This window comes from Erythrolamprus reginae, chromosome 11 (assembly GCF_031021105.1).
Source record: "Erythrolamprus reginae isolate rEryReg1 chromosome 11, rEryReg1.hap1, whole genome shotgun sequence".
Lineage (NCBI taxonomy): Eukaryota > Metazoa > Chordata > Lepidosauria > Squamata > Dipsadidae > Erythrolamprus > Erythrolamprus reginae.
The window spans coordinates 21,965,374-21,991,614 of record NC_091960.1 but is presented as its reverse complement, the minus strand read 5'-3'; the positions used below and the strand labels follow the sequence as shown (position 1 = coordinate 21,991,614).

Below are 26,241 nucleotides of genomic sequence, written 5' to 3'. Positions count from 1 at the left end.
CATGACCAGGTCTTTTCTTTATCCACTTTGCCTTCAATCTTCTCCAAGAACTGACCATGCAATGCTTTGTTCTGCCAACTGTCCATACGGCATTGAGTTACAGTTTTTCTATACTGGTCCTTAGTTTGTTTCACTTTGAGAAGCTTCCATCAACGCTGACTCTTTGCTCTCCTTCACATAGTTAGCTAATGCATGCTTCTCTTCTTCCACAGTCTGCTTCACTTGCAAAAGTCCTCTGCCGCCTATTTTCCTTGGTAAATACAGCCTGTCAATGTCACTGCGGGGGTGTAGTGCATGATGGATCGTCATTAATTTTCTGGTTTTCCTGTCCAGGTTGCCCAGCTCTGCTTGAGTCCAGTTCACTATGCCAGCTGTGTATCTAATGACAGGTATGGCCCATGTATTTATAACCTTGATAGTGTTGCCACCATTCAGTTTGCTTTTCAAAGTTTTTCTGGTCCTCTGGATGTACTCTTTGCTGATCACAGTTTTCACATGGCCATGCTTGATATTATCCAGTTGCAAGATGCCCAAGTATCTGTAGGCTTCTGGCCAGTGGCACTTGATGGTTTGACCATTTGGCATTTCAATGCCCTCACTTTCAGTGATTTTCCCCTTTTTCAGTGCATTGTGGCACATTTATACAGGCCAAACTCCATGCTGATGTCATTGCTGAACATTCACACAGTGTATTATTGTTGTTGTTGTTGTTGTTGTTATTATTATTATTATTATTATTATTATTATTATTATTAAATTCTGAAACATGTTCAAAGGTTTATTTTTGTGAGGGGAAAGAACAAATCTGAACAATTTGTAGGAAACCTGAGAGTATGATCAGCACAATACTGAAACAAGGAGAGTTTCGCATCTTAAAAGAAGTTACGCGGTAAAATGAAACTTCAATCAAAACAATATGTTTATTGTACTGATGCCACTCTGACACATTCCTCCTCTGGGTTAAAATAATAGAAGAGTAAAGTGATGTGAGTGACACCAGATGGCCTCCATTCCTCATAATATTTTGGAATGATGCTGCCTTTTCTTTTTAAGCATTTAGATTTATATACTGCTTCATGGTGCTTTACAGCCTTCTCTAAGTGGTTTACAGAGAATAAGCATATTGCCCCCAATAATCTGGGTCCTTATTTTAAGCAACCTTGGAAGGATGGAAGGCTGAGTCAACTTTGAGCCTACTGAGATTCGATCTGCCAAACTGCTGGCAGCTGCTGATCAGCAGAAGTAGCTTGCAGTACTACACTCTAACCACTGTACCACCAAGGCTCTCTTGAAGAATTGTGGGCCTGTTCTTTGAAATATTGAATGAATTAATCAGTAAAGGGGCCAAGGGCAAAGGCAAGTGGTTGGCTTTCCTACACTGTTTATATTGCTTGGAGGACATTTTCTAATATTTCAACTAAAATTATTTATACTCTATGATGTTTATGCAATGAGTTGATTTTTGTTCAAATCATCCAGTATCCTAAACTCCTTTCAGAATCTGCAATAGCCAATGGTGCTGGGTGCCAGAGCTATATTTCTTAGGCACAGATTCCTCCCACCCCACCCGCCTCCCTGAGAATCCTTTAGATTCTCAAGGTCTTCAATCTTGGCCACTTTAAGACTTGTAGACTTTAACTCCAAGAATTCCTCAGCTAGCTTTGACAATCATTAAGTGCTGTACCTCATGATTCTGGACAGATGTATATTACTTTTTATGTACACTGAGAGCATATGCACTAAAGACAAATTCCTTGTATGTCCAATCACACTTGGCCAATGAAGAATTCTGTTCTGTTCAGAAGGTAGATCTGAAGGCTGCAGTAGTTTATTTATTTGCTTTTTATGCTGCCCTTCTCCTTAGACCAGTGGTCCCCAAACTATGGCCAGCGGGACGCATGTGACTAGCTGAGGTCATCTATCCGTCCCGCGGCAGCGCACAAGATTTTACATATACACAATAAGCTCCTGAATCTCCCATCCCTCACCACGAAAAACAACCCCCCGCGTAGCCTTTTCCAAGGCTGTGCAACGGAGCCGGGCATTGGAGTGGGGAGCTTGGAGCAACAAAAGTGTGGAGGGCGGTGAAGTTTTTTCTTATTTTGAATGTCATGCGTCTGTGCGCGCATGCTCCCCATCCCCCTGCCATCTGTAAATATAAATATCGTATGGCACTATGGCTAAAAGTGCCTCCTGTCAGGGACCACAGAAAGGTAACTCAGTGTCCTGAGGATCTTAGGATTTTAAGGATCTTAGGTTGCTAATCTGAGATCAAGGAATATGCTTTCAGATGCATAAGTAAACATATTCAATTGAATATGTTCTATTGTTGAATACTCAGTTCAATAGAAATCCAATAAATAATAATTTGAAAGAATATCAAATATTCTTTCTTAAACTTTAAATAAATGCCTAGAAATAAAACTACAGGTAGATTGGATTATGGTTGAAGAGGAGAAGGTTGGTGGATTTTCAGTTTCCTCTGTCATGCTGGTTGATACACAGTTTGGGTGGGTGGGGAGTGTTTGTTTGTTTTTTACATTACAAAACACATCAAATATCTATATCTTCAAGACAGATGATGAAGTTCATTACTGCCCAGAAGAGAAAGGAAAAAAAGAGAGAGAGAGAGAGCAGGAAGTTTCTTTGTGTCTTTTTCTTTAGGGGACAAAGAAAAAGAAAAGAAGAAGAAAATACATTTCCATTTAGCTTTATCTTTCTTGGCCCTAATGGGAATGAATCATGACATACAAAAGGGGATAGAATGAAAATTTTAAAAATGTACTGTTATTTCCTCTTCTTTTAAAGCTCACTGGGCGCTTATTCTGAAGGTTACAAAACTTTGCTTTTGTATCTGAAACACAGAGTGCGGAAACTTAGATAAAAGGCCCCCAAACAGAATTGTCCTTATTTAGGCATGAGTTCTGGGCAGAGACAAAGCACAAAGAATTTATCGTCTGAGAAAAAAATAGTAGCAGTTGCTTTTGAAGACAGACCATAGTTTCATGAGATGATGCATGGCCTGCACAGGAAACATTTCACATCCAGCCCAAGCTGCCTAGCTATAAATGTATTGAAAAGAGCAAAAGCTGGAGGGAAATGTAAGCAGACAAATTTTCATAAGATGTTCCACTTCTATATTGAGTGCATTGGCATACAGAGTTCAGGAATCCTCAGCTGTTGGGATCAGAGGCACATCTGGAGTTATGACATGTCATGGATACTCATCAAATAATGACCATGGACAGGGTCTAGTCACAAAACACCCATTCAAGGGGAACATGAAAAACTGAGCTTATTCTCCAATATCCAAAAGGAAGGAAGATCTGGCTTGGATACTGAAGAGTTTTCCAAAGGACTGGAATTTGTAGACATTATTGAGGAACACTGAAAAATAAACGTTTTCTGGCACCAAAGGAAAATTAATGCATTAAATAAATTAAATTGATGTATGTGTAGCATTCTTACATGTGTACATGGCCAGATAAGGAATAATGGATAGAAACTGATCAAGGAGTGATCCCCCTCATGCACGTATGATCCCCCTCTGCTGCCCCCACTCCCATGCATGCACGATCCCCCTGGTTCCCATGTTTCTCGACTTTGGGTGGGCCTGGTAGTCCCATTTTCCCAGGCCACCTGTGCAAGCCGAAAATCAGATGGCCAATGCACACATGCACACTGCAGGTTAATTAGGGCAATGGCTCATGTGCCGGCAGATATGCCTCTGTGGGGCACCTGTGGCACATGTGCCATAGGTTCGCCATCACTGACCTATAGAATCTCTTACAACTCTGTTAATCTGTTAATCTGTAATCTCCACCCTTAGCCTCAGTGATGTTGTCTAGCATGTTAGCCTATTTTTGCCCTATTCTGGCAAACATGGCTCATAGTGAAATTTATTTTAGCCTAACCCAGATTTTTGCCAAACTAAAGCTATTACCTTCTATATCCTGAGCGATTCTAAATTAGGATACCCTGAACCTCTTCCTCCACCTCACCCAGCTCAGGACTGTGCAGTCTCTTCCAGACATTTCTCTTAGAAAGCTCTCTGACGCATATCTGCCAAAACTTTCCCCCCTACTGCAGATGGATGTACTTTCACACAAAGCAGTGGGCTGCTGGGCTGTGTAAAATGAGGAATCCCAACAGCAGCCCTACAAATTCTGCCTTTATTATAGGATAAGATTTATAGGGCATGCTAAAAAAACCCAAGTTGGTTGAAATTAGCATTCGACATTGCAACATGCTACTAACTCTGTCCTCATGGAAATAGTCTACTTCAATTCACTGTGTTTCTTTAAATTTGTTCCATTTCAACTTTCAGCGTTCCACTGATTTAAACAGTAAATGGGTAAGAAGGCTTGTTGTGAAGGGCATAGACATGTAACATTCCCCAAATAGTAGAAGTACAGTAATACCTCATGATACGAACTTAATTGGTGCAAGGAGGAGGTTCGTAAGACGAAAGGTTCATAAGACGAAACATTGTTTCCCATAGGAAACAATGTAAAGTCTATTAATCCGTGCAACAACAAAAAAAACCCCGCAAAAAAACGCTGCCGCCCGGCTGTCACTTTTAAAACAGGGGGGGGCAGCAGCTGCCACAGCCGCCGGCTTCCCCGTCGCTCGCCCGCCCAGGATGCTGACCTGCTGCCTCACGGGGAAGCCGGGCAAGAACGATCTTCTGCCGGCCATGGGCGAGCGGCGGGGAGTCGCCCATGGCTGGCAGAAGATCGCTCTTGCCCGGCTTCCCCGCGAGGCTTCCCCCCTCCTCGCCCGCCGCCCGCCCGTCCAGAATGCTGACCTGATGCCTCGCGGGGAAGCCGGGCAAGAGCGATCTTCTGCCTGCCATGGGCGAGCGGCGGGAAGTCGCCCATGGCCGGCAGAAGATCGCTCTTGCCCGGCTTCACCGCGAGGCATCAGGTCAGCAAGAGCGATCTTCTGCCGGCCATGGGCGACTCCCCGCCGCTCGCCCACGGCCGGCAGAAGATCGCCCTTGCCCGGCTTCCCCGCGAGGCTTCCCCCCCCACTGCCGCTGCCCGCTGGCTGCGAGCGCTCTGCCAGGCGGCCAAGAAGCATTCAGGGCGAAGTGACCTGGAGGAATGGGGAGCTGAAACCGGGCCGTTTCAGCTTTCCATCCCTTCACGTCACTTCGCCGCTAAATCGTGTGGCAGCAAACATGCTTTGGGGTTTTGGCTGGGGGGGAGGGAGTTAGGAAGGTCCTACTTCTCCCCCCAGCCAAAACCCCAAAGCCTGTTTACTGCCACACGATTTAGCCAGGACAGGAGCGAAGTTTGGGTTTGGCGTTTGGCTTCGGGAGATGGCTGGGAAGACGCGCGGCTCTTTTAAAAGGTCACAGCCGGGCTGGGGGGCTTCCCAGCAACCCCCCCAGCCCGGCTGTGACCTTTTAAAATGGCCGTGCGGCTTCCCAGCCATCTCCCGAAGCCAAACGCCAAACCCAAACTTCCGCGTTTGGCGGCTGCTGGAACCCCCCCCAGCCCGGCTGTCACCTTTTAAAACAGCCGTGCGGCTTTCCAGCAGCCTTCAAACACATTGTTCTCCGGACCACGCCTGCTCAGCCTGGCTGCTGGATTCAAAGTGCTGGGGTGAGGGGGCTGTCGGGACAAGGAGCGAGGGGGCTGCGAAGGGGCGCGCGCGGCAGAGCTCCGGCGGAGGAGCCGCGCACAAAGGCCTAGGCGAGGCTGAGCAGGAGGCGAAGCCAACCAGCGAGGCGGTGGGCTGGGAGCCAACCAGCGAGGCGAAAGGAGCTCGGGCATTGTTCTCCGGACCCCGCCCGCAGCCTGGAGAGGGAAAGGGCCGCCGCAGGGCTGAGCGGGCGGGGTCCTGAGAACAATGCCTGGCGCCGCACTCCGATGCCCGAGCTCCTTTCGCCTGCGGCTCCCAGCCCACCGCCTCGCTGGTTGGCTTCTCCTCCTGCTCAGCCTCGCCTCGGCCTTTGTGCGTGGCTTGTCCCGACACCCCCCCACCCCAGCACTTTGAATCCAGCAGCTTCTGCTGGATACGGGCGGTGGGTGGGACGAGCGGCGTGGAAGCCAGGGGCTTGGCAGCTCGCCCCGCCCATCGCCCGTATCCAGCAGAAGCGGCGGGATTCAAAGTGCTGGGATGGGGGGTGTCCCGACAGCCCCCCCACCCCAGCACTTTGAATCCAGCAGCTTCTGCTGGATACGGGCGGTGGGTGGGACGAGCGGCGCGGAAGCCAGGGGCTTGGCAGCTCACCCCGCCCACCGCCCGTATCCAGCAGAAGCGGCGGGATTCAAAGTGCTGGGGTGGGGGGTGTCCCAACAGCCCCCCCACCCCAGCACTTTGAATCCAGCAGCTTCTGCTGGATACGGGCGGTGGGTGGGACGAGCGGCGCGGAAGCCAGGGGCTTGGCAGCTCACCCCGCCCATCGCTCGTATCCAGCAGAAGCAGCGGGATTCAAAGTGCTGGGGTGGGGGGTGTCCTGACAGCCCCCCCACCCCAGCACTTTGAATCCAGCAGCTTCTGCTGGATACGGGCGGTGGGTGGGACGAGCGGCGCGGAAGCCAGGGGCTTGGCAGCTCGCCCCGCCCACCGCCCGTATCCAGCAGAAGCGGCGGGATTCAAAGTGCTGGGGTGAGGGGTGTCCCGACAGCCCCCCCACCCCAGCACTTTGAATCCAGCAGCTTCTGCTGGATACGGGCGGTGGGTGGGACGAGCGACACGGAAGCCAGGGGCTTGGCAGCTCGCCCCACCCACCGCCCGTATCCAGCAGAAGCGGCGGGATTCAAAGTGCTGGGGTGGGGGGCAGTGTTCCCTCTAATTTTTTTTTGGGGTGGGCGGAAAAGTATAGTGTCTGAGCGGCAGTCCCTTTGGGACTGGGCGGCACAGAAATAATAAATAAATAAATAAATAAATAAATAAATAAATAAATAAACAAACAATAAATAAATAAATAAAACAAACAAACAAACAAAAAACCCACCCTGTTTTGCCTCAGAGAATTTCAAAATAAAATACTGTATTGTGTGTCTATAACAGTGAGCTCATAATAGGGCAACTCTATCAATATCAAAATGCCACTTAAATTTGAGCTAGTTTCAAACTAGATTTTGATTTTCTTTCTCTCTTCCTTACTCCCATTCTTTTTCTTTCTCTTTTCCTTCCTCTCTTTTTTCTGTCTGTTTCTCTTCCTCTCTTCCTCTCTTTCTCCTTCCCTCTCACTCGTTCCCTCTCGGCTTCTGGGCAGGTTTGGAAAACTCTGAGTTGATGATGATTTTTAAGTGAGCGATTGCTCACTGCTCAGCTTAGAGGGAACTATGGTGGGGGGTGTCCTAGACCTGCTGCCTTTTCCCGCGCCCGCCGCCGGCCTGATCCTGCGCCTCCTGCTTCCCCCCCCCGAGCCAAAACTATAAAGGGGTCTCCGGCGGCAGACCGTCTTTGTGTTTTTCACTGGGAGGGGGGAGCAGGAGGACCTTCCTGACTCCCTCCCCCAGCGCTGGACCTCCTGCCCTCCGTCCCAGCCAAAAACCCAAAGCGGCCTCCCGAACGTTTTCCATCTTACGAACCTGCCGCCGCCGCCGAGAAGCCCCGCCGCCCGGCTGTCACCTTTAAAACAGCCAGGGGGCTTCCCAGCAGCTTCCCGAAGCCGAACGCCAAACCCGAACTTCCGGCTTCGGCTTCCGGGAAGCCCCCCGGCTGTTTTAAAAGGTGACAGCTGGGCTGCGGGGCTTCCCAGCAGCCTCCCGAACGCCGAACCCGGAAGTTCGGGTTTGGCGTTCGTAAGACGAAAAAAGTTCGTAAGAAGAGGCAAAAATTTTCTGAACCCCGGGTTCGTATCTCGGGTTGTTCGTAAGACGAGGGGTTCGTATCTTGAGGTACCACTGTATTGACTTGGAATATCAGGATAATAAACTCTATTGAGACAGGGTTTTCCACGTCAAAGAGGAGGGAATGAATGCAACAGAAAGTTAAAGCTATAATATTCTTTGACAGTGAGCAGTAGACAGGACTGGATTTATCCCTGCTTCCTTTGCTTGGATAAATCTCATTTATGTCTCATCTTTCAGAACAGAAAATCTCCCAAATAACTCTTGAATTTTGTTTCTACTGTTTTAATTGGAATGTTTGGTTAGCATTTCCTCACCTGACTCTTTGAAGTTTAAAGTAGGTAAAATACACAAATAAACTGAGCGGGGATTTCTGCTGACATGAATCAACCAACAACTAAGGAGGCTAGGTGGCAAGTTAATTTCTTAGCAGCTGAGAATGTTTTTCTTGTTGATAAGATTTCAAGGTTATAGCCACAATGGTGTAAAAATATAGCTGTCAGGAACTGCTGCCAATAATTCAGGCAATAAAATGTTTCTCTTAGACATGCAAATAGGGCAATACGTAAGGCTGATGCATTGATATTTATTAAGCACTGCTGTTTATTTTATATGTTAGCAGAACAAAAGGCGAAAATCAGTTTATGGATTAATCAGGGGGGAAACTAGGGAAGAAATTTAATTAGGAGAGCAAATAAGGTTTTTTCACAATGAAGAATTACTTGAAATAGTGCTCCTAGAGTCGCATGAAAAGGGATGTGGTGGCTCAGTGGCTAAGATGCTGAGATTGTTAATCAAAACGATGGCAGTTCAGTGGTTCGAATCCCTAGTGCCACATAATGTGGTGAGCTCCTGTTACTTGCCCCAGCTTCTGCCAACCTAGCAGTTTGAAAGCATGTAAAAAATGGAAGTAGAAAAATAGGGAGCACCTTTGATGGGAAGGTAGCAGCGTTCCATGCGCCTTTAACGTTTAGTCATGCCTGCCACATGATTATGGACATGTCTTCAGACAGCGCTGGCTCTTCGGCTTTGGAACGGAGATGAGCTCTGCCCCCTAGCGCCATGAACAACTAGCACATATGTGCAAGAAAAACCTTTACCTTTATAGTCACAGGAATCCGCATGACAGACTGGATAGGGAGAACCATTTATTCTGGTGCTATGCAAGGATAAACTTGGCAAGCATGAATAATAAAAGACAGGCATCTTTGGAGCAGAGGTGAAATCCAATTTTGTTTTTACTACTGGTTCTGTGGGTGTGGTATGGGGTGTTTGGCAGGGGAAGGATACTGCAGAATTCTCATTCCCACCCCATGCTGGGACCAGCCAGACGTGGTATTTGCCAGTTCTCCATACTACTCAAAATTTCTGCTACCAGTTCTCCAGAACCTGTTAGAACCTGCTGAATTTCACTCTACCTTTGAAGCCACAATGGCCACCAATTCACCTGGCCAAAAGAGAGTTGAGAAGACAAAGTCCTTGATGTTGGCTTGGCTGAAGCAACTACAACATAATTCCTACTCCTTGGCAATCATTGCTTTGAGAGAGGGGGGTTCCACAACTAGAACAACTCTAATATTAAACTTGGCAGCTTTTTATATGTGTTTTCAAGTAAGCATTCATTCCTTGTGGCTGCCTAGACGGGTTGCTGCAGTTTTCTTGGCATTTACCTTTCTCTTTTCCCAGGGCCGATGGAGGGGATTGGACCAACATCACCCAGTCGGTTTTAAACCTACGATTGTACTAGAACTCACAGTCTCCCTCTTTCAAGTCCGATATCTTAACTACTACACCAGACTAGTTCTAATCAAATCTATGCAGTTTTCACAGCAAGATTTCAGAAGTGATGTTCTATTGCCTTCTTTCTAAGGATGAGTCCATCTGGTTCTGTGCTCAAGATAGGACTAGAAGGCAATTTCCTCTTGGTTTCTAGCTTGATACCTTAATCACTACATCAAGCTGGCTTACCGGAAGCTTTGTTCTGGCTGTACCTTTTTAGACTGTAGAAAAGATATGATGGCATTTGTAATATATATATATGTGTGACATGTGTGTGTGTGTGTGTGTGTATGTATCACATGTTTTTGCTGAAATTTTAAAATTAAGGGAGATTAGGATGGCACTATTTTGGCCTTGTTCTGGCCTCATCAGCTAGCCACACCCTTACTGGGATTTGATTGAGATTCTTTCCCCCTTAGGCCTTTACAATTTATGCATGGTATGTTTTGTATGTATGTTTGGTTTTATAATAAGGGTTTTTAATTGTTTTACTATTGGATTGTCACATGTTGTTTTATCACTGTTGTTAGCCGTCCCGAGTCCACGGAGAGGGGCGGCATACAAATTCAATAAATAGAATAGAATAGAATAGAATAGAATAGAATAGAATGGTCCATGAAGTGGGACTGAGAGGCGAAAGGAAGCATTGAGTTTCCTCCCATATTTGGATCTGCTGGGTGACTTGACAGAAAATGCTGGACACATCCATTCAAACATATCCATTAAAGCTTTAAACATTACCTTACTGTGCAGAATAATTTGACAGATGTTAACGATGGTTTCTTAGCTAGACATAAAGAAAATTAGAGGCTACAATTTCCTGGGAATAAGAAATCTCATTCTGAGTTTAGTTCATTAAGGTGCGATTAGATTAACAACACAAATTTTATTCTTTTGTTCTTCCAGGGAAGTATCCCTTCAAAGGATGTTTAACCACATTTTTTCAATTTCTTTGATTTGTTAATACACACAGACAGACACACAAACAAATAAAAAAATAATGGAAGGGAGGGAGGGAGGAATGGATTCCTTCCAGGAAAAGTAAACAAGGAATATCAGTTGCACGTGTGAATTTTGGAAATGATATCCCAGAATAAAAGTGGTCACTTTCTAGACTAGGACTAGAAGGAAGTATTTTCCAGTTGCACAACTTAATAGAGAAATCAAAATGGGGGTGAATAAATTATCAGGTTTAATGGCCCCAGACTATTTTCTGTGCTATCGAATAGCCCACAATATAATTTCATGTCTATTTACACGGTAGTAACTTGGTGAAGCTTTTTAAACCATTCACTTCCAATGTATCCAGCTAGGCATCATTATCATCCATAAATATATTGGAGTCAAAGTGCTTCATAAAAAATGGTCAATGTAAGTGCAGTAATAAATAATAGCACAATAATTGTGATTGATTACTTTTGAGGTAAATAAATAGAAAAGATATCAGCTCTGTGAAGTGAATCTGATTGCTTGGGACAGATTTGCAAGTGTCTCTAGATGTCCAGTTCAAGAAAATATTTTTCAAAAGTTTATGTCTGTCTTGGACAGATATGTATGTCCAGATCTTGTATGAGATACTTTACTAAAGTGATCAGATTTAAACATTGATAAAGAGGGACACCATTGATGGGGTGGTGGGATGGTGATCCTTGATTAAAAATTTGGTCTATATGGAGCAAAAAAAAATCTCTTTCTTTTTCCCTCTCTCTTCCTCCCTCCCTTTCTCTCTCTTTCTCTCTCCCTTCCTACCTTTCTCTCTATTTCTCTTTCTCTCCCCCTCTTTCTTTCTTTCTTTCTTTCTTTCTCTTTCTACCTCCCTCTCTATTTATTTCTTTCTCTCTCTCTCCCTCCCTCCTTCCCTCCCTCTTCCTCTTTCTTTCTCTCCCTTCTTTCCTCTCCTTTTCTCTCTCTCTCTTTCTCTCCCTCCCTTTCTCTTTCTCTCTCCCTCCTTTCCTCCCTCTCTCTCTTTGTCTCTCTCTCTCTTTCTCCCCCCTTTCTATTTCTCCCTACTTCTTCCTTTCTCTTTCTTTCTCTCTCTTCCTTATCTCTCTTTCTCTCCCTTCCTTCCTCCCTCTCTCTTTCTCTCTCTCTCCTTCTCCCCCCCTCTTTCTCTCTCTTCCTCCCTCCCTCCCCCGTCATTTGAGCAAGACTGGGCTTAGCAAAGGGTCAAAATCGAGAGTCCATTTTAAGGTCACGCCCAGTAAAGGGCAGCAAAAAAAATTTCTGTAGGTGTGACTTATTTTGTGGGTGTGGCTTGATGGTCACGTTACAAGGTGGGACTGGCTTTCAACCAAGTGACTGAGTAAGAGTAGCTTGCTGGCCATGTGACCAGGGGGGAGTGGCTTGACGATCAGGTGACAGGATGGCTTAAAGGTCATGTGACTGGCTTAAAGGTGGTGTCAGGCTGGCTTCACTCAGAATTTAAGAAAAATAAAACTCAGAGTCCATTTTGAACTTCAAAAGTGAATTTTACTCAGGTCAGAGATGAATGCATCAGAAGCAAAGCAAAGTCTGAACAAAAAGGTGCGATAGTAACCAATATCAAAGATTCTCACTTGCCCCCTTTGGGAAATAGCCAATCCCCATTGTCCATCTTTGTCAGGTGGATGCATCTTCACCACTGTTCCCTCTAACGTGCGCAGGGTGTTGGGGCACATGCAGAAACCAAACTCAGCGCACTATTTTCCAAGCCCGCGCAGAGGAACTGGCACCGTTTCTCCCTGCCCGACAGCTGATCTGCCCCTCCAAGTTGTTAGCCGGGAAGAAACCCTGTGGGCTCTGAGCCCTGCCCGGCTTCTCTGGATCTGTCTGGGGCTGCCATCATGCAGCTGCCGTCGCACGCACCCACATCATCTGCAACCTCCCAAAGGCACCCCCGAAGGCAGAAGATTGGGGTGAGGGCTGAGGGAGCCCAGCACCCTCGCGCCGATCAAGGCCACCCCGTGGGCTTTCTCCAGCATCTGGATGCACATAGCACAGAGGGAGTTTGGGTTAGGGTGCCTGGTCTCTCCTCACCTCAAAGAGATATAATTTCCCTATCTATTTACTATTACTGAACATCCAAAATATACTATTTAATTCTACGTATATATACCGTATTTGTACATACATATTACACACAAGCACACAAAAATATTCATTATCTACTATATAAACTGTATATATATATATGTACAGAGAGAGAGAGAGAGAGAGAGAGAGAGAGAGAGAGAGAGAGAGCTCTTCTAAAATTATACACATTCAACTTCATTTACTACGACAAGAAAAACACACCCAGAGTCCACTTTCTGCCACACATTTAACCATAACTAGAACATTATACATGCCTTCAGATGTACTTCCATAGCATGTTGGAGCTAGCAAATGTCATGGATTGAGTAAAATATGGTGAATCTCACCTAACAACACTCTTGCTTAGCAACCAAAATTGTGGGCTCAATTGTAGTCATAAGTCTTTCTTTCTTTCTTCCTTCCTTCCTTCCTTCCTTCCTTCCTTCCTTCCTTCCTTCCTTCCTTCCTTCCTTCCTTTCTCTCTCTCTCTCTTCATTCCTTTCCTTTTTTCCTTTTTCCTTTCTTTTCCTCTGTTCCTTTCCTCCTTTCTTTTCCTCCCATTTCCCACCTTTCTCCTCTCCTTTCCTTTCCTTTCCTTCTTTCCTTCCTTTCTTTTCCCCTGTTCCATTTCTTTCCTCCTTTCCTTTTCTCCCCTCCCCTTCCTTCCTGGGAACTGGGTGGAGAAACCCTGATAGCCTTAGATTCTGGTTTCTCAAGGATGTGCCAACATGGCTCTGCTAATAATTTGGAATTTTGAGGAATGCTATGCCTCAGACTCTGATTTAATTTTGGATGCTCTTTGGTACCCTGACACTGTAGTTACTCCTGTCATTTCCTTTGCAGGATCAGAAGGTAACAAAGATTGTCAGTATATGATACCAAAAAAAAAGGCTTTAGTAATCAGGAAAATTTAGATTCTATAGACATACACATTTGTCTTGCATGGGAAGTCAGTAAGATCCTAGTGCTACCTAGTCCTAGTATTAATTCATTATGAAGTCATGTTTTTTTCTCTCTTTACAGAGTTTATAATGTCAGAAATTACCCTTTGAAATGTTTCAAGAGTCATTATTGAATGAACACTAATAGATTACTGCATTGTGCTTTTTTCTGAAAGTCAACAATTCTGTTGACAATATCCAAAGTCTGTTTTATGTTTAACATTCATGTTATGTGCCATCAAGCAGACTGGGGGAATTTGTTGGTGAGCTGATAAGTGTAGCTTTTCCTCCTTTACATTTCTGTAATGTAGTTTTGGCATGATAATTAGGAAGGGTTGTGTGCATTTTCCATTGATTACTAGGATTGTGCCTTTTTAAGTGGGGGAGAGGGGAAGGCAAGACTTGCGAGGATTATAGAAAAATTTGAAAATCACTATTTTATGCCATGAAGCATCTGATATAAATAATGTAGATGCCACAATTTCAGAAGCAATTGCCAGAAAAATGACTAGGCATGTAAAAAGCAATAATATTAGAACACAGAGGGTTTATCATAGTATGTTTATGTATTTAGATTTATTTGCTGTTCTATCCCTGGAGCGTTGAATATAGCTTGCACTTCATTTTAAAACTTGAAAATATACAGTTCCTTTGCTCAGGGGCTTGAAATGGTTATGCACAGTGAAAATAAAGAAGAAACATGATCCTGCTATGTTTTCTCCTTCTCAGATGTAGATTCAACCCCCTGAAGAGCTGCTTTGTCAAGTGTCAGGGCAATGATTGGGTACAATCGGTGGTGGGTTCTTACCGATGCAGTCCAGAGTGCTGCACTGGTAGGAACCCACCGATGTTGGTGATTTTTTTTCCAGCATCTCCATGTCGGAAGAAGCCCTCCTGCAGTGAAGGGCTATCAAATTTTTTACTACCACACTGTGGGCGTGGCTTATTCAGGACACCCTGCATTTTTTGCACCATCTTTCAGTGCAAATTGGGTGCTCTGGGTTGGAGCTCCATTTTGGCTACCCCACTGCGTTCCCCCTCATCCGAGCAGTATCTCAGGAGACGCCAGAAAAAAATCAGGTGGGTTGCTCCCGGTTCAGACTGGTTCTCCGAACTGGTAGTGCTGGTGGCAGGAGGCTCTACCCATCCACCTGGGATGCTTCCGCCCATGTGCTGAAGCATCATGTGTGTGGGAGAACTGGTAGCAAAGGGCTTTAGAACCCACTACTGATCAGGTACTTATATTGTTGTAAGCTGCCCTGAGTCCCATTGGGTGTGGGCGGCATAAAAGTCAAATTAATAAATAAATAATAAATAAATATCCAGGTTTCATTTGGATCCAGGACACCATTGAATAAAGATTTTTTTAAAAGTTTTATTATTAATTCAAGCAAACAGATCTAAAAGCACAGCATAAAAAACATACATACCAAATGAGACGATACCAAAATATTTCATGAGTTCTTTAATAATGAAATAGATATATCCCAAGGGTGGCCAGTTTTCAGAAGCTCCCTGCCAACAGCAACCACCCTGCAGTTTTTATCAAAACCTGGCATCATAACTTCACAGCCCTGCTTAGTGACTTGGGACTAGATGACCCGACCTTGATTGGTTGACACATAACAGGAACTGGAAGTCTGAGAACTTCACAGGTTGCAGCAGTTCTAGATTCCACCCCCTCCTTCCCCTTTATTCAATAAACAAGAGTAAAACCAAACAAAAACAATCAATTTAGTTCCTGCAGTTGAATACACTCAAACAGGAAAGTATCATGAAAGATTACAAAAATTCTACCCTGTTTTTTATGGAAGTGAATCTGGGAATTTGACAGTATTGATCCAGCAGAGCTTGCTTTTTCACCCAGAACAGAAGGTAAACATAAATGCAAATCCTGCAATAGAGTTACACAACACTGGTCTTTTTGTTATGCACTATTATATTTTGATAAAATACAGTGCTTGAAATTAGTGAATTGTTTATTTTTTTTAAAAAAATGTATCAAGTTAATTAAGAAAGTATATCTAGAGAAACATCAAATATTGCTTCAAAGTTAGAAAGTAATAATGGAAAAGTATAAGAAAAAGTAAAAAGATTTAAAACTTAAAGAAAATTGTTATTCCTATGGCAATAGCATTTAGACTTATATACCCTGTTTCCCCGATAGTAAGACGTATCGGGGGTTTCAGGGGGGTCGGTTAATATAAGCCGTACCCCGAAAGTAAGACATATGTCTTACTTTCGGGGAAACATGGGGGTATTGCCGGGAGGGGGAGCCCGATGACGTCGCTTCCAAGCTCCCCGCGCGCCCCTTGCCTTCGCCTCGCCGCGGCGCCACCGCCTCTTCCCCGGCTTGGCAAAGCGAAGGACGGCGCTGGTACGAAGCGAGCTGAGCGGGCGGCGGCTTGCAGCGAAGGCACTCGTCCCAGCAACTGAGTCCTGCCGAGGCTCGGCTGCAAGTGGCCAGTGAGGCCGACCAGCTCCGAGGCGAGCGGCCGGAGCTGCGCCCTCCTTCGCCCACCTCCTTCCCGGCAGGCAGGTGGGGCTGCCCAACTGCGCAGAGCGGCTCCTCCCCTCCAGACACACGCTTCCCCGACACGCGTCTGTGGCTCCACGCGTGCACGCTGCTTGGAGCCCTGAGGTTGAACTTGGAAAAGGGCTCACGAGGCTCCTGTCCCGCGGTTGCCCTTCTGGACTCTGGGGAGATGCCTTCGGGAACGCGACCCTTTCAATTTTTTTCCAATGTAAGACATACCCCGAAAGTAAGACGTAGTGGGGCTTTTGGGGGTAAAAAGAAAGTAAGACACTGTCTTACTTTCGGGGAAACACGGTACCACTTCATAGTGCTTTTACAGACTTCTCAGAGCAGTTTACAGAATCAGCATATTGCCCTCAAAAACTGGCTTCTCATTTTACCCACCTCGGAAGGATGGAAGGCTGAGTCAACCTTGAGCCGGTGGTGAGATTTGAACTGCCAAACTACATCTAACAGTTAGCTGAAGTAGCCTGCAGTGCTGCACCCTAACCACTGCGCCACCCCGGCTCTTTGATATGTTGATAAATAATATATATTGACAATCTACACACCTGCTAATCAAAAACAGAATTTGCCTTTTCACAATTTATTGCTTCTGTGCATTCCAAATTTGAGAGGTGCAACCAATAATAGCATATTTGTCTTCACAATGTAGTCATGTTAACAAAATGTGTCAATAATAGTAGAACTCCAATCTGTATGAGCTAATGTTAAACCTCCTGAGTTGCATCTTCGGCAGTTGTAACTAACCCTCATTAAATGAGCAATCTCTGAGGTATCCAATATACACAAAACAAAATGTGCTTTTAAATAATATAAGACCAAGTTCACATTCTTTAAAAAACCGTAACTGGTTTGCTAGCAAAAGCAAATATTGAAGTGCATTCTTATGCAATTGAATATATACCGGTAACTAATATCAATTTAATCAATTGCAAGTTAGTATAAAAGATAGCTGCTGGGCATAAAAACCACTGTGAATTCTTCTGTAACATTCAACAATATGGAACTCCCAAAGCAGAGATGATATATGGGTCAAATTAATGAATAGCAAATGTTTACAATGAATAAATAAAATGCTAGCTATAGTTCAGCGGTTCAAATCTCACCACCGACTCAAGGTTGACTCAGCCTTCAATCCTTCCGAGGTGGGTAAAGTGAGGACCCAGATTGTTGGGGGCAATATGCTGATTCTGTAAACAGTTTAGAGAGGGCTGTAAAAGCACTATGAAGTGATGTATGAGTCTAAATGCTATTGCTATTGCTATAAATAGCCAAACATAACTCTAGTTTCTGAAAAGGTTTTAAGAATGGTGATTGCCAAGATAGTATTATAAAAAATCTTGTTTATAAATAAATAAATTTTATCATATCTACTTTATGTAACTGGCTATAAGATGGAAATTGACCCTTGTGCTTTCTATGAACACTTTAACTAAGGAGAGTTTGCAGCATTAATAATCACCCATGATTTAAAATTAGTCCAAAATATAAAATATCAAAAAAATCCCAAATAAGTTTAGAAATTTCATAAAATTATATAAAATATTTCTCAACATCTCAAATTGCTGGGCCGGATCTATTTTCTCTAGCAAAAATATCAATTAAAATACTGACACTGCAGAAGCTTATAATATTTGAAAACAACAACAACATGGTAAAAGTTGAAAATCATTCACCGTCTCTCCAGAAAAACCAAATATAACAATTTCATAATTTAATTGTGGCAACAATTTCTTAGACACAAGAGATGGAGATCAGTAATTTTGTCTTTTAATAAATGTAGTAATCTAATTTTTGCTGAAAATAATTTCATAGCGATAAGGAATTAAAACAAGACTATTAAATTAAATAATTTAATAACCTAAATAATACATTATATTAGATTCATATTTGACAGAGACTAGGGAAAAGTAATCAGAAGATTTGGGTGCATTATGAGTTAATAATTTTAAAACTTTCGGGGTAAGAATGCAACCTTAGCCAATTCCTCCGGGGGGGGGGGGGTTATGGAAACATAAGGGAAAAATACAATTTGGAATTAATGCTTCGTGAACTGCATATTAAAAAAGGCAATGCAATGAAAATGTATTTAATAATTTGAAAAAACCCTATTCATTACATAGTCTATCTAATTAATACACTATCTTTCAACAAAGATACATTCAAGGACTACTGTAATGATACATTTCCCAGTTTATTAAACAAAGCAATGTGCAATAATAGGTCTGTTGAAAGAAAATGGATTAGATAAGTTTGCATTGGATGTAACCTACCGTAGGTGCGCACGAGGGAACTATATGCCCCTTGGGAAGTGTTTTAGCTTTGAACATCTTAATAATTTATAGTAGATGCATCTTAATAATATCTAGTAGATAATATTCTCTTTGTGAGTAGAAGAAACCCAGCATATAAATAGTCCTCAATTTATAATCATTAATTTATCAAGTTACACAAAATATAGTAATTCACAAAGGATAGTAATTAATACATAACAACTCTTGCAGCTTCCTCGTGGGCACATGTATAGAATAGAATAGAATAGAATTCAGGCACTTGGCAACCAAAGTCACAGTGGGGGGGATTCACTTACTCAACTGTATAGGAAAAATTGTCATAAAATAGGGCATGACTCACTTAACATCCTTGCTTAGCAATGGAAAATTGAATTCCAATTCTGATTGTAAATCAAGGACTATCTATAGTCATTGTGCTTTTCCTAGCTGTTTTAGTGGCTGAATTGCCAGTAATTTTTCCCTCTCTGATCTGGAAGACCACACTGATTTGTTTACAGTTTCCATTAATGTGCCAGAGATCTTTTTCCTTTTGGTTCATCTTTGAAAAGATCCATAAACTTAGTCACTTGATAGCTAATAGTTAATAGCTAGCTTATTCTCATCACAATAGATTCTTTTGAGTTCAACCTACTTTAAAAATGTTACCTATATCATTTATCTATGACTTCGGAGTAATTTACGAAAGACAAGGAGGGTGAGGGCAGTTCTAATCTTCGGAGGGAGTTGATTCCAGAGGGCCGGGGCCACCACAGAGAATGCTCTTCCCATGGGGCCCGCCAAACGACATTGTTTAGTCGACGGGACCCAGAGAAGGCCAACTCTGTGGGACCTTATCGGTCGCTGGGATTCATGCGGTAGCAGGCGGTTCCAAAGGTACTGTGGTCCAATGCCATGTAGGGCTTTAAAGGTCATAACCAACACTTTGAATTGTGACCGGAAACTGATCGGCAGCCAGTGCAGGCCACAGAGTGTTGTAGAAACGTGGGCAAATCTGGGAAGCCCCATGATGGCTCTCGCGGCCGCATTCTGCACGATCTGAAGTTTCCGAACACTTTTCACTATCTTGAGTGGTGTCCAAAACATTTCAAGTATTTGAATTAATTACTTGTCTGAAGTAGTTGTGAGCACTCAAAACACTTCCAAAATAATTAAAACATCCTCACTTGTAGTCAAATAGCCATTTCGCACTTGGAACAACTGTTTCAAATGTTTAAATGAAATGTCTTGAAAGCAAACTGGTTCAGATTTTCATCTCATCTCTTTGATAATGTCCTTCATAATCTTTTTAACATGTGTCAAAACTTTTATTTTAATTTTATTTTAATGGATGAAGTTTAGTAGATTTTCTCTACCAGATGAATAATGAGGTCTCCCCCTCTTCCAATAATTAAATGCACCTGTTACTGTTCAATATTTTTTCTGGGTGAATATTTCAAAATTTGATAGCTTTACTAAAAATATTGATCTTATTCTATTTCTTTGGATTTTCCTTGCTGGGAATCAGCTGGCAGTGTTTCTGTCTGTGTTTGCATTAGGTAAGAGAAGCAAAATTGTCAGAATTCAGAAACAAAACCTTTGTTTCTCTGATAGGATTTGTTTAAAAAAATCAGAGAGCATCCACTTGAGTTTTATCTTAAGATGCATTAAGTAAAAGAGAATGAGGGATTTGACTCTTGAAAAAAACAAAAGTGGCTTTTTATTAGAATGAAATCATTCATTGAATGTTGAGGACTACAGATCTGAAAGTAGGATAAATTTTTTGTGGTTACAAATGGCACTGGATTCATTTTCCGAACCATTTTCAGCCTGTTTGCAATCTTTAACTGCAACATAACTGGTGGCCAGAGAGGTGGTCATTTCCCTCATCTTACAAATAAGGGAGGCCCCTGTAGTTTTTGCACAAATTTGTGGCATTATTACTGAATAAATTTAAATAATTAAGCTATTAAGCGATGTTAAACATGGATGTCATTAGTCGTGCATATTGGCATCTCCACCTGGCACATTTGAACAAATGCCATGCTTCCTGCTGTCATCCTTTCTACTCCCTCCTATTGGCAACCTCATTTCTGAGCAGTTGCAAACTCCTATATCTAGCAGGTTTTTGCCCCCTTCTTTTTGGCACTCTGGGAGTGCCTCTTAATTTTCTTCTATCACTGGGTCCACATATGGTAGCCATAATAAGCAGCACATTAGCAAAAATATGGCTAGTGTAGCTGCTACAACAGCTCCTCCACCAGTTTCATTTGGTAACAGCTCACAATGTTTTGCTAAATTAAGAATGTTCTGTCTCTGACTGAGCTGCTTTTTGAAAGTAAAATGCCCAGAATAGGAATAAGTTTGTGATACTCTTGGCCAATTCCCCCAATAAAACAATTGAATCGAAAAAGAAATAGGAATAATTAAAGAGAGTGGAAGTAGATCAAATTTGTGTGTCTGTGTGCATGTGTGTCACATGTTTTTGCTTAATTTAAAATTAAGGAAGACTATATATATATATATATATATATATATATATATATATATATATATATATATATATATATATATATATATAACATTTAACATATATATATATTGTTTATTATTCTATATATGAAATTGGTTTAAATGTATTTGAAAAATTCATTATGTAGAGATTGGAAGAATTAAATCACTTGGAATAATGTAGATAAAATAATGATGATTAATATGGGAAACATGAGAACCTAAAAAATTATATAAATGAAGTTTTGATCCTTATGGGGCATTTAGTTATATTAAGATATTTATAAATCGATAAGGAAAACAAAAGATAGATAAAAAGTTTAAGAAAAGTGAGTAGACAAAATATTAAAATTAAAAGGCAAGAGAAAGAATAACTATCTTAATAAATTAAATCAATTTAGGGGGGGGGGATTGAAATTAATTGGTGGAGATCCAGAAGACAAAATTAGAATAATTTTGCAAGTGGCAGGGAAACCAAAAATGGCCCAAAAGGCCAAAAATCAGCTGGCCAGCATGTGTGTGCCCCTGGAGCTAACATAGGGCAATGCTTTCCGTGCCCTCAGATATGGCTCCATATGTCACCTGTGGTACTCATGCCATAGGTTCACCATCACTGGTATAGGTAGATAAGCACTAGGGATGACATGATAGCAGTTTTCCAATATCTGAGAGACTTTCAAGAAAGAGGGTTCTCTCCTCCAAAGTCCCTGGGGACAAGACAAGAAGGAATGGAAAGTTGTCAAAAGGAAATCCAAATTATGAGAAATTTCAGTGAGAACCATTGGTGGAATGGCTTGCTTTCAGAGGTCGTGGGTCTCCTTCACTGGAGGTTTTCAAAAAGAGGTCAGACAATGATTTGTCCAGAATTTTTAAGCGTCTTGTCCATGGGCACAGGGTTGGAGTAGATGATCTTTGAGGTCCCTTCCAACTGTGTTATGACGGGTACTGTATTTTGTAAGAGTTTTAGTATGGCAAGATTTTTGTCTGTAGGTGAGCAAAGGGATCTTGTCAAATTTGCAGATGATACGAAATCAAATGGGATGCTAAAAGATTTGGAACTGCCTCAGTAGGAAAAAAGCAGGGGGCTTATAACAGAAATTGTTGAAATGCAGTTGAAGCAAATGCAGTTTTTCATTTATGAAAAATAAATGTGCAGGTTGGGGCAGGCTTGGATTTTATGATTTTATGCACATTATAGTTGATCACAGCAAGCTGCATATGGGTCAGCAATGTGACGTTGTTACCGCCCACATTCCACCCCCTCCTAAAAGTAAATGCAGTTCAGAAGGCAAAGTCAATAGAAATAATTTCCAAATCACAAGAAAGAGTTGTTTGATTTCATTTTGCCTCAGTCACAGAACACAAAATGATGTTGAATAATGAAAATTCCAGTTGACTGTTAGCAAAACTAATATTGAATGGTGAAAATTGTCATGTACTGGACAAGCTCCGAGGTAGAAAAGTTCTCACTTTATTGTAGCAATAAACACATAAAAACAAACCCAATGCATACAGGCTGAAACAAGGATTAAGTCTAAAACCCTCCTACAACTCCTTTCACAACAGGCTGTCATTACTCGGCAACCAACCAGTGAGGTAAGATTTCCCCCTGTTTTAGAAAGCCTACAGCTGTGCTCCCTGCTGTTGCTGGGGCACAACAGAAATAATTACCCAATAAAACAAGGACCTCCCCTTCACTGGGTGTGTTCATGCAGAGCTGGACAATCTTCTATTAGGGATCCTTTAAATTGAATCCCTAAAACGAATAGGAGGTTCCATAAATTCCATAAATCAATTTCATTTTTACACCTTCTCTCAGTAGTATAGAAAGGGAATGCAAAGAGAGCTTTTGGGTCCCTGATGCGGAGATCCTTTCTTTGTTGTTGTTGTTGCTTACAGCTGTGTTGGTAGGAAGGACTGCCTGGTTCATTATTGTGTTCATTTCAGGGAGCAAAATTTGATTGTATCTCAGGACTGGTTGGTCAGGGGTTGAGTGGATCCTCTGGCTGCTTAGGACAGTGATGGCAAATGTATGGCACATGTGTTACAAGTGGCACACAGAGCTATATCTGAGGGCAAGCAAGACATTGCATTATGTCAGCTGTAGCATGCATGTATGCGCTGGCCTTCTTTTCGGCTGTTTTCACTCTCCCCAGCTTCAGGAAAGCCTCGTGAACCTTGGGGATGGGAAAAATGGCCCAACAGGCCAACCAGAAGTTTGTTTCCAAATTTCCAGTAGGCCCATTTGGCCATTTTTCGCCATTCCCAGGCTCCAGCAAACTTTCCTGAATCCTGAAGATGGTGAAAACTAGCCCAATGGGCTTTCCAGAAATCTGGGGGCTTCAGAGAGGCCTGTGTGCATGCGTGGAAGAGCAGCGCAGGGGTTGTGTGCATGTGCATGGGGGAGGACATTGCATTATGGGTGTGGGCACAAATGTGCATACTATCACACATCTGTGCATCCTTTTGGCACCCTAGCCAAAAAATAGCCATCACTGGCCTAGGAGCAGATCAATAATTTCTAGTTCTGTTACCAGTTTCCCTACCTTTTCTTGCTTCAGGAGACCTGGAAAGGAACTTAATCCATCCAAGTCCAGTCATAATGATGATAAACATCATTTATTTTCACATGCAGAGTGGCATAAGCCCATTTCAGCATACATGAGAACTGTATAAATATAAATCCTACTCAGTAAAACAGCCAGGTTTTGAGGTGAGAACAAGCTGTGTGTTGAGATAAACATTCATTTCACACAAAGAAGAGCAACAAAGATGATTAGGGGACTGGAGGCTAAAATATATGAAGAACGGTTACAGGAACTGGGTATGGCTAGTTTAATGAAAAGAAGGACTAGGGAAGACATGATAGCAGTATTCCAATATCTCAGGTGTTGCCACAAAGAAGAGGGAGTCAAACTATTTTCCAAAGCACCTGTGGGTAGGACAAGAAGCAATGGGTGGAAACTAAACAAGGAGAGAAGCAACTTAGAACTAAGAAATTTCCTGACAGTTAGAACAATTCATCAGTGGGACAAGTTGCCTCCAGAAGTTGTGAATGCTCCAACAGTTTTTAAGAAGATGTTGGATGACCATTTGTTTGAAGTGGGGTAGGGTTTCCTGCCTAAGACGGAGGTTGAACTAGAAGAACTCCAAGGTCCCTTCCAACTCTGTTATTACATTCTATTCTAAATGTATTTCTTCTCTATCCATTTCTAAGAATCATATCACTTGTGGATGATTAGATAATTTGGTAATCTTGACTAATCAGATTTTATCCCTTTCCACCTTTGCTCCTATAGTTCTTCCGAGCCACACATGTGGAAATCCGGGAAGGCTTCAGAATGGAATCCAGCAAGGCACAACATTCAGTGTGGGAGACAAAGTGCGTTACAGCTGCAATCCTGGCTACTTTTTGGAGGGGCACACCTTGCTTACTTGCCACGAGACCATGGAAAATACAGCATCCTGGGATTTCCCTCTGCCCTTCTGTCGTGGTAGGTATTCTTCATCCTGGATTTTCTTAATATACGCATAGGTGTTGGTCGGGGCTGGAAATGATTTAGCAAGAATTATCTAGATTAAAGTCAAATCCTATCGTAAGAGTTTGGAGTTCTATAGTGGTCTAAATTCTGTGCAAAAGAAAAGCTGAATTATGTATCTGCATATATTATCCAACAGAGCAGACTTGCATATTTTATTAAGCATAATTCATCCACTTTATGCTAATATGCGCATACAGTGGGAGTCAGGTTGTGCTTTGAATCTCTGGAGATGCTATTCATCTATCCTATTCACTTTTGTAATTTTAGCAAGCATGTAGTTTTAAATATATATTGGCAGCCATAAGAGCCAAGAACGTTCTTCTTCTCTTTTTAAAAAAATCAGAGTTAAGGTTATTAGGAAACTGAATAATGTATCATTTTCTCCTTGAACCCCCACAGAATTGTGTCACATGCATTATCTAACCTAGCATAAGATAGGTACTTGAATATCAGTCGGTTTCCTCTTTGGTTGTGTGTATACAGAAATGCCACTTGAATCCCTGTCATTCTAATCATCCTACATGGGATTAACCAGTCAGTTAATACATAGAAGCTTTTACATCATTTTATCATGATATCCGTTCTTCCTGTTCTCTCATCTTTTCCCTCCCTCATATATCCCCAGTGTCCTTCAGCACAGTCTCTTGTATTGATTTTTTTTTTAATCGAGTCTTTGAGCATGTAATCAATTAGCAATCCTTGGATGGAGCATTGATCTTGCATTTAAATTGAGTCAAGATGGTTTGAGAACGGATAGATAATTCTTGATGCTTTCCTAAAAAAGCAGCAAAGCTGGGCTGTGTATGTTTGTGTGTGCCTGCACACACATACACATGCAGGCCTTCAAGTCAGTGTTGCTTCTTAGGGGCTGCCAGGATCAGTCCCTGAAGTTTTCTTTGCAAGATTTCCTAGGGCTGATAGAGAGAGATTGGCACAAGGTTACAGGGCTGACTTTGTACCCAAAGCATTCACAGTCTTCTGATTCCTAGCTTTATGGATTAACATGTTTGTCTGTTAGTTTATTCTTATTTTATTTATTTTATTTATTTGTCAAAATATGTATTAGATAATAGGTATAAAGATAAAGAAAAGCAAAGTAGGTATAGGTAAATTAAGACAATAGGACAGTAGGATAGAGACAGTAGGCACATTGGTGCACTTATGCACACCCCTTACAGACCTCTTAGGAATGGGATGAGTTCGACTGTAGACAGTCTAAGGCTAAAGTTGTTGGGGTTTGGGGAAGAAACCACAGAGTCACATTGAACACTGTTGCTGAAGTCATATTTTCTGCAGTTGAGATTCGAGCAGTTTACATTGAGTTTGAATCTATTGTGTGCTTGTGTATTTTTGTGGTTGAAATTGAAGTATTCATTGACCTGTAGGACATTGTGGCAGATGATTTTATGAACTACATTTAGATCAGATCAAAAGCAACATAGCTCTAAGCTATATAAGCCCAAAATTTGGTGGAATTAAGTATTCTGTTGCTTGCAGAGGAAAGGAGGAAACTTCTCGTGAAATATTTCTGGACTCTCTCAATTGTATTAATGTCTGATGTGCAGTGCGGGCTCCAAATAGGTGAGCTGTATTTGAGGATTAGTCTAGCAAATGTTTTGAATGCCCTGGTTAGCAGTGTAATATTGCATTTATCCTGCATTTATCTGTTCCTTCTGTTATAATCCTGGGAGTTTGACAACATTTACATTGTACAAGGGAAGGACCCTCCATCTCCACATTTTCCATCCTTTAAATCAGCACCATCCCTCTTGACTTCATGCTGAGTTGGGAGTTCCA

The 26,241-nt window shown here is 42.4% G+C and overlaps 1 protein-coding gene across 1 annotated transcript in view; it reads left to right on the top strand.

Annotated features, from left to right (window-relative positions):
* Window positions 1-26,241, top strand: part of CSMD2 (CUB and Sushi multiple domains 2) — a 930,229-nt gene that overhangs the window by 254,054 nt on the left and 649,934 nt on the right. The window contains exon 4 of the mRNA XM_070764517.1: window positions 24,202-24,396. Coding sequence (XP_070620618.1) covers window positions 24,202-24,396 — 195 coding nt within the window. The remainder of the gene's footprint in view (window positions 1-24,201; window positions 24,397-26,241) is intronic.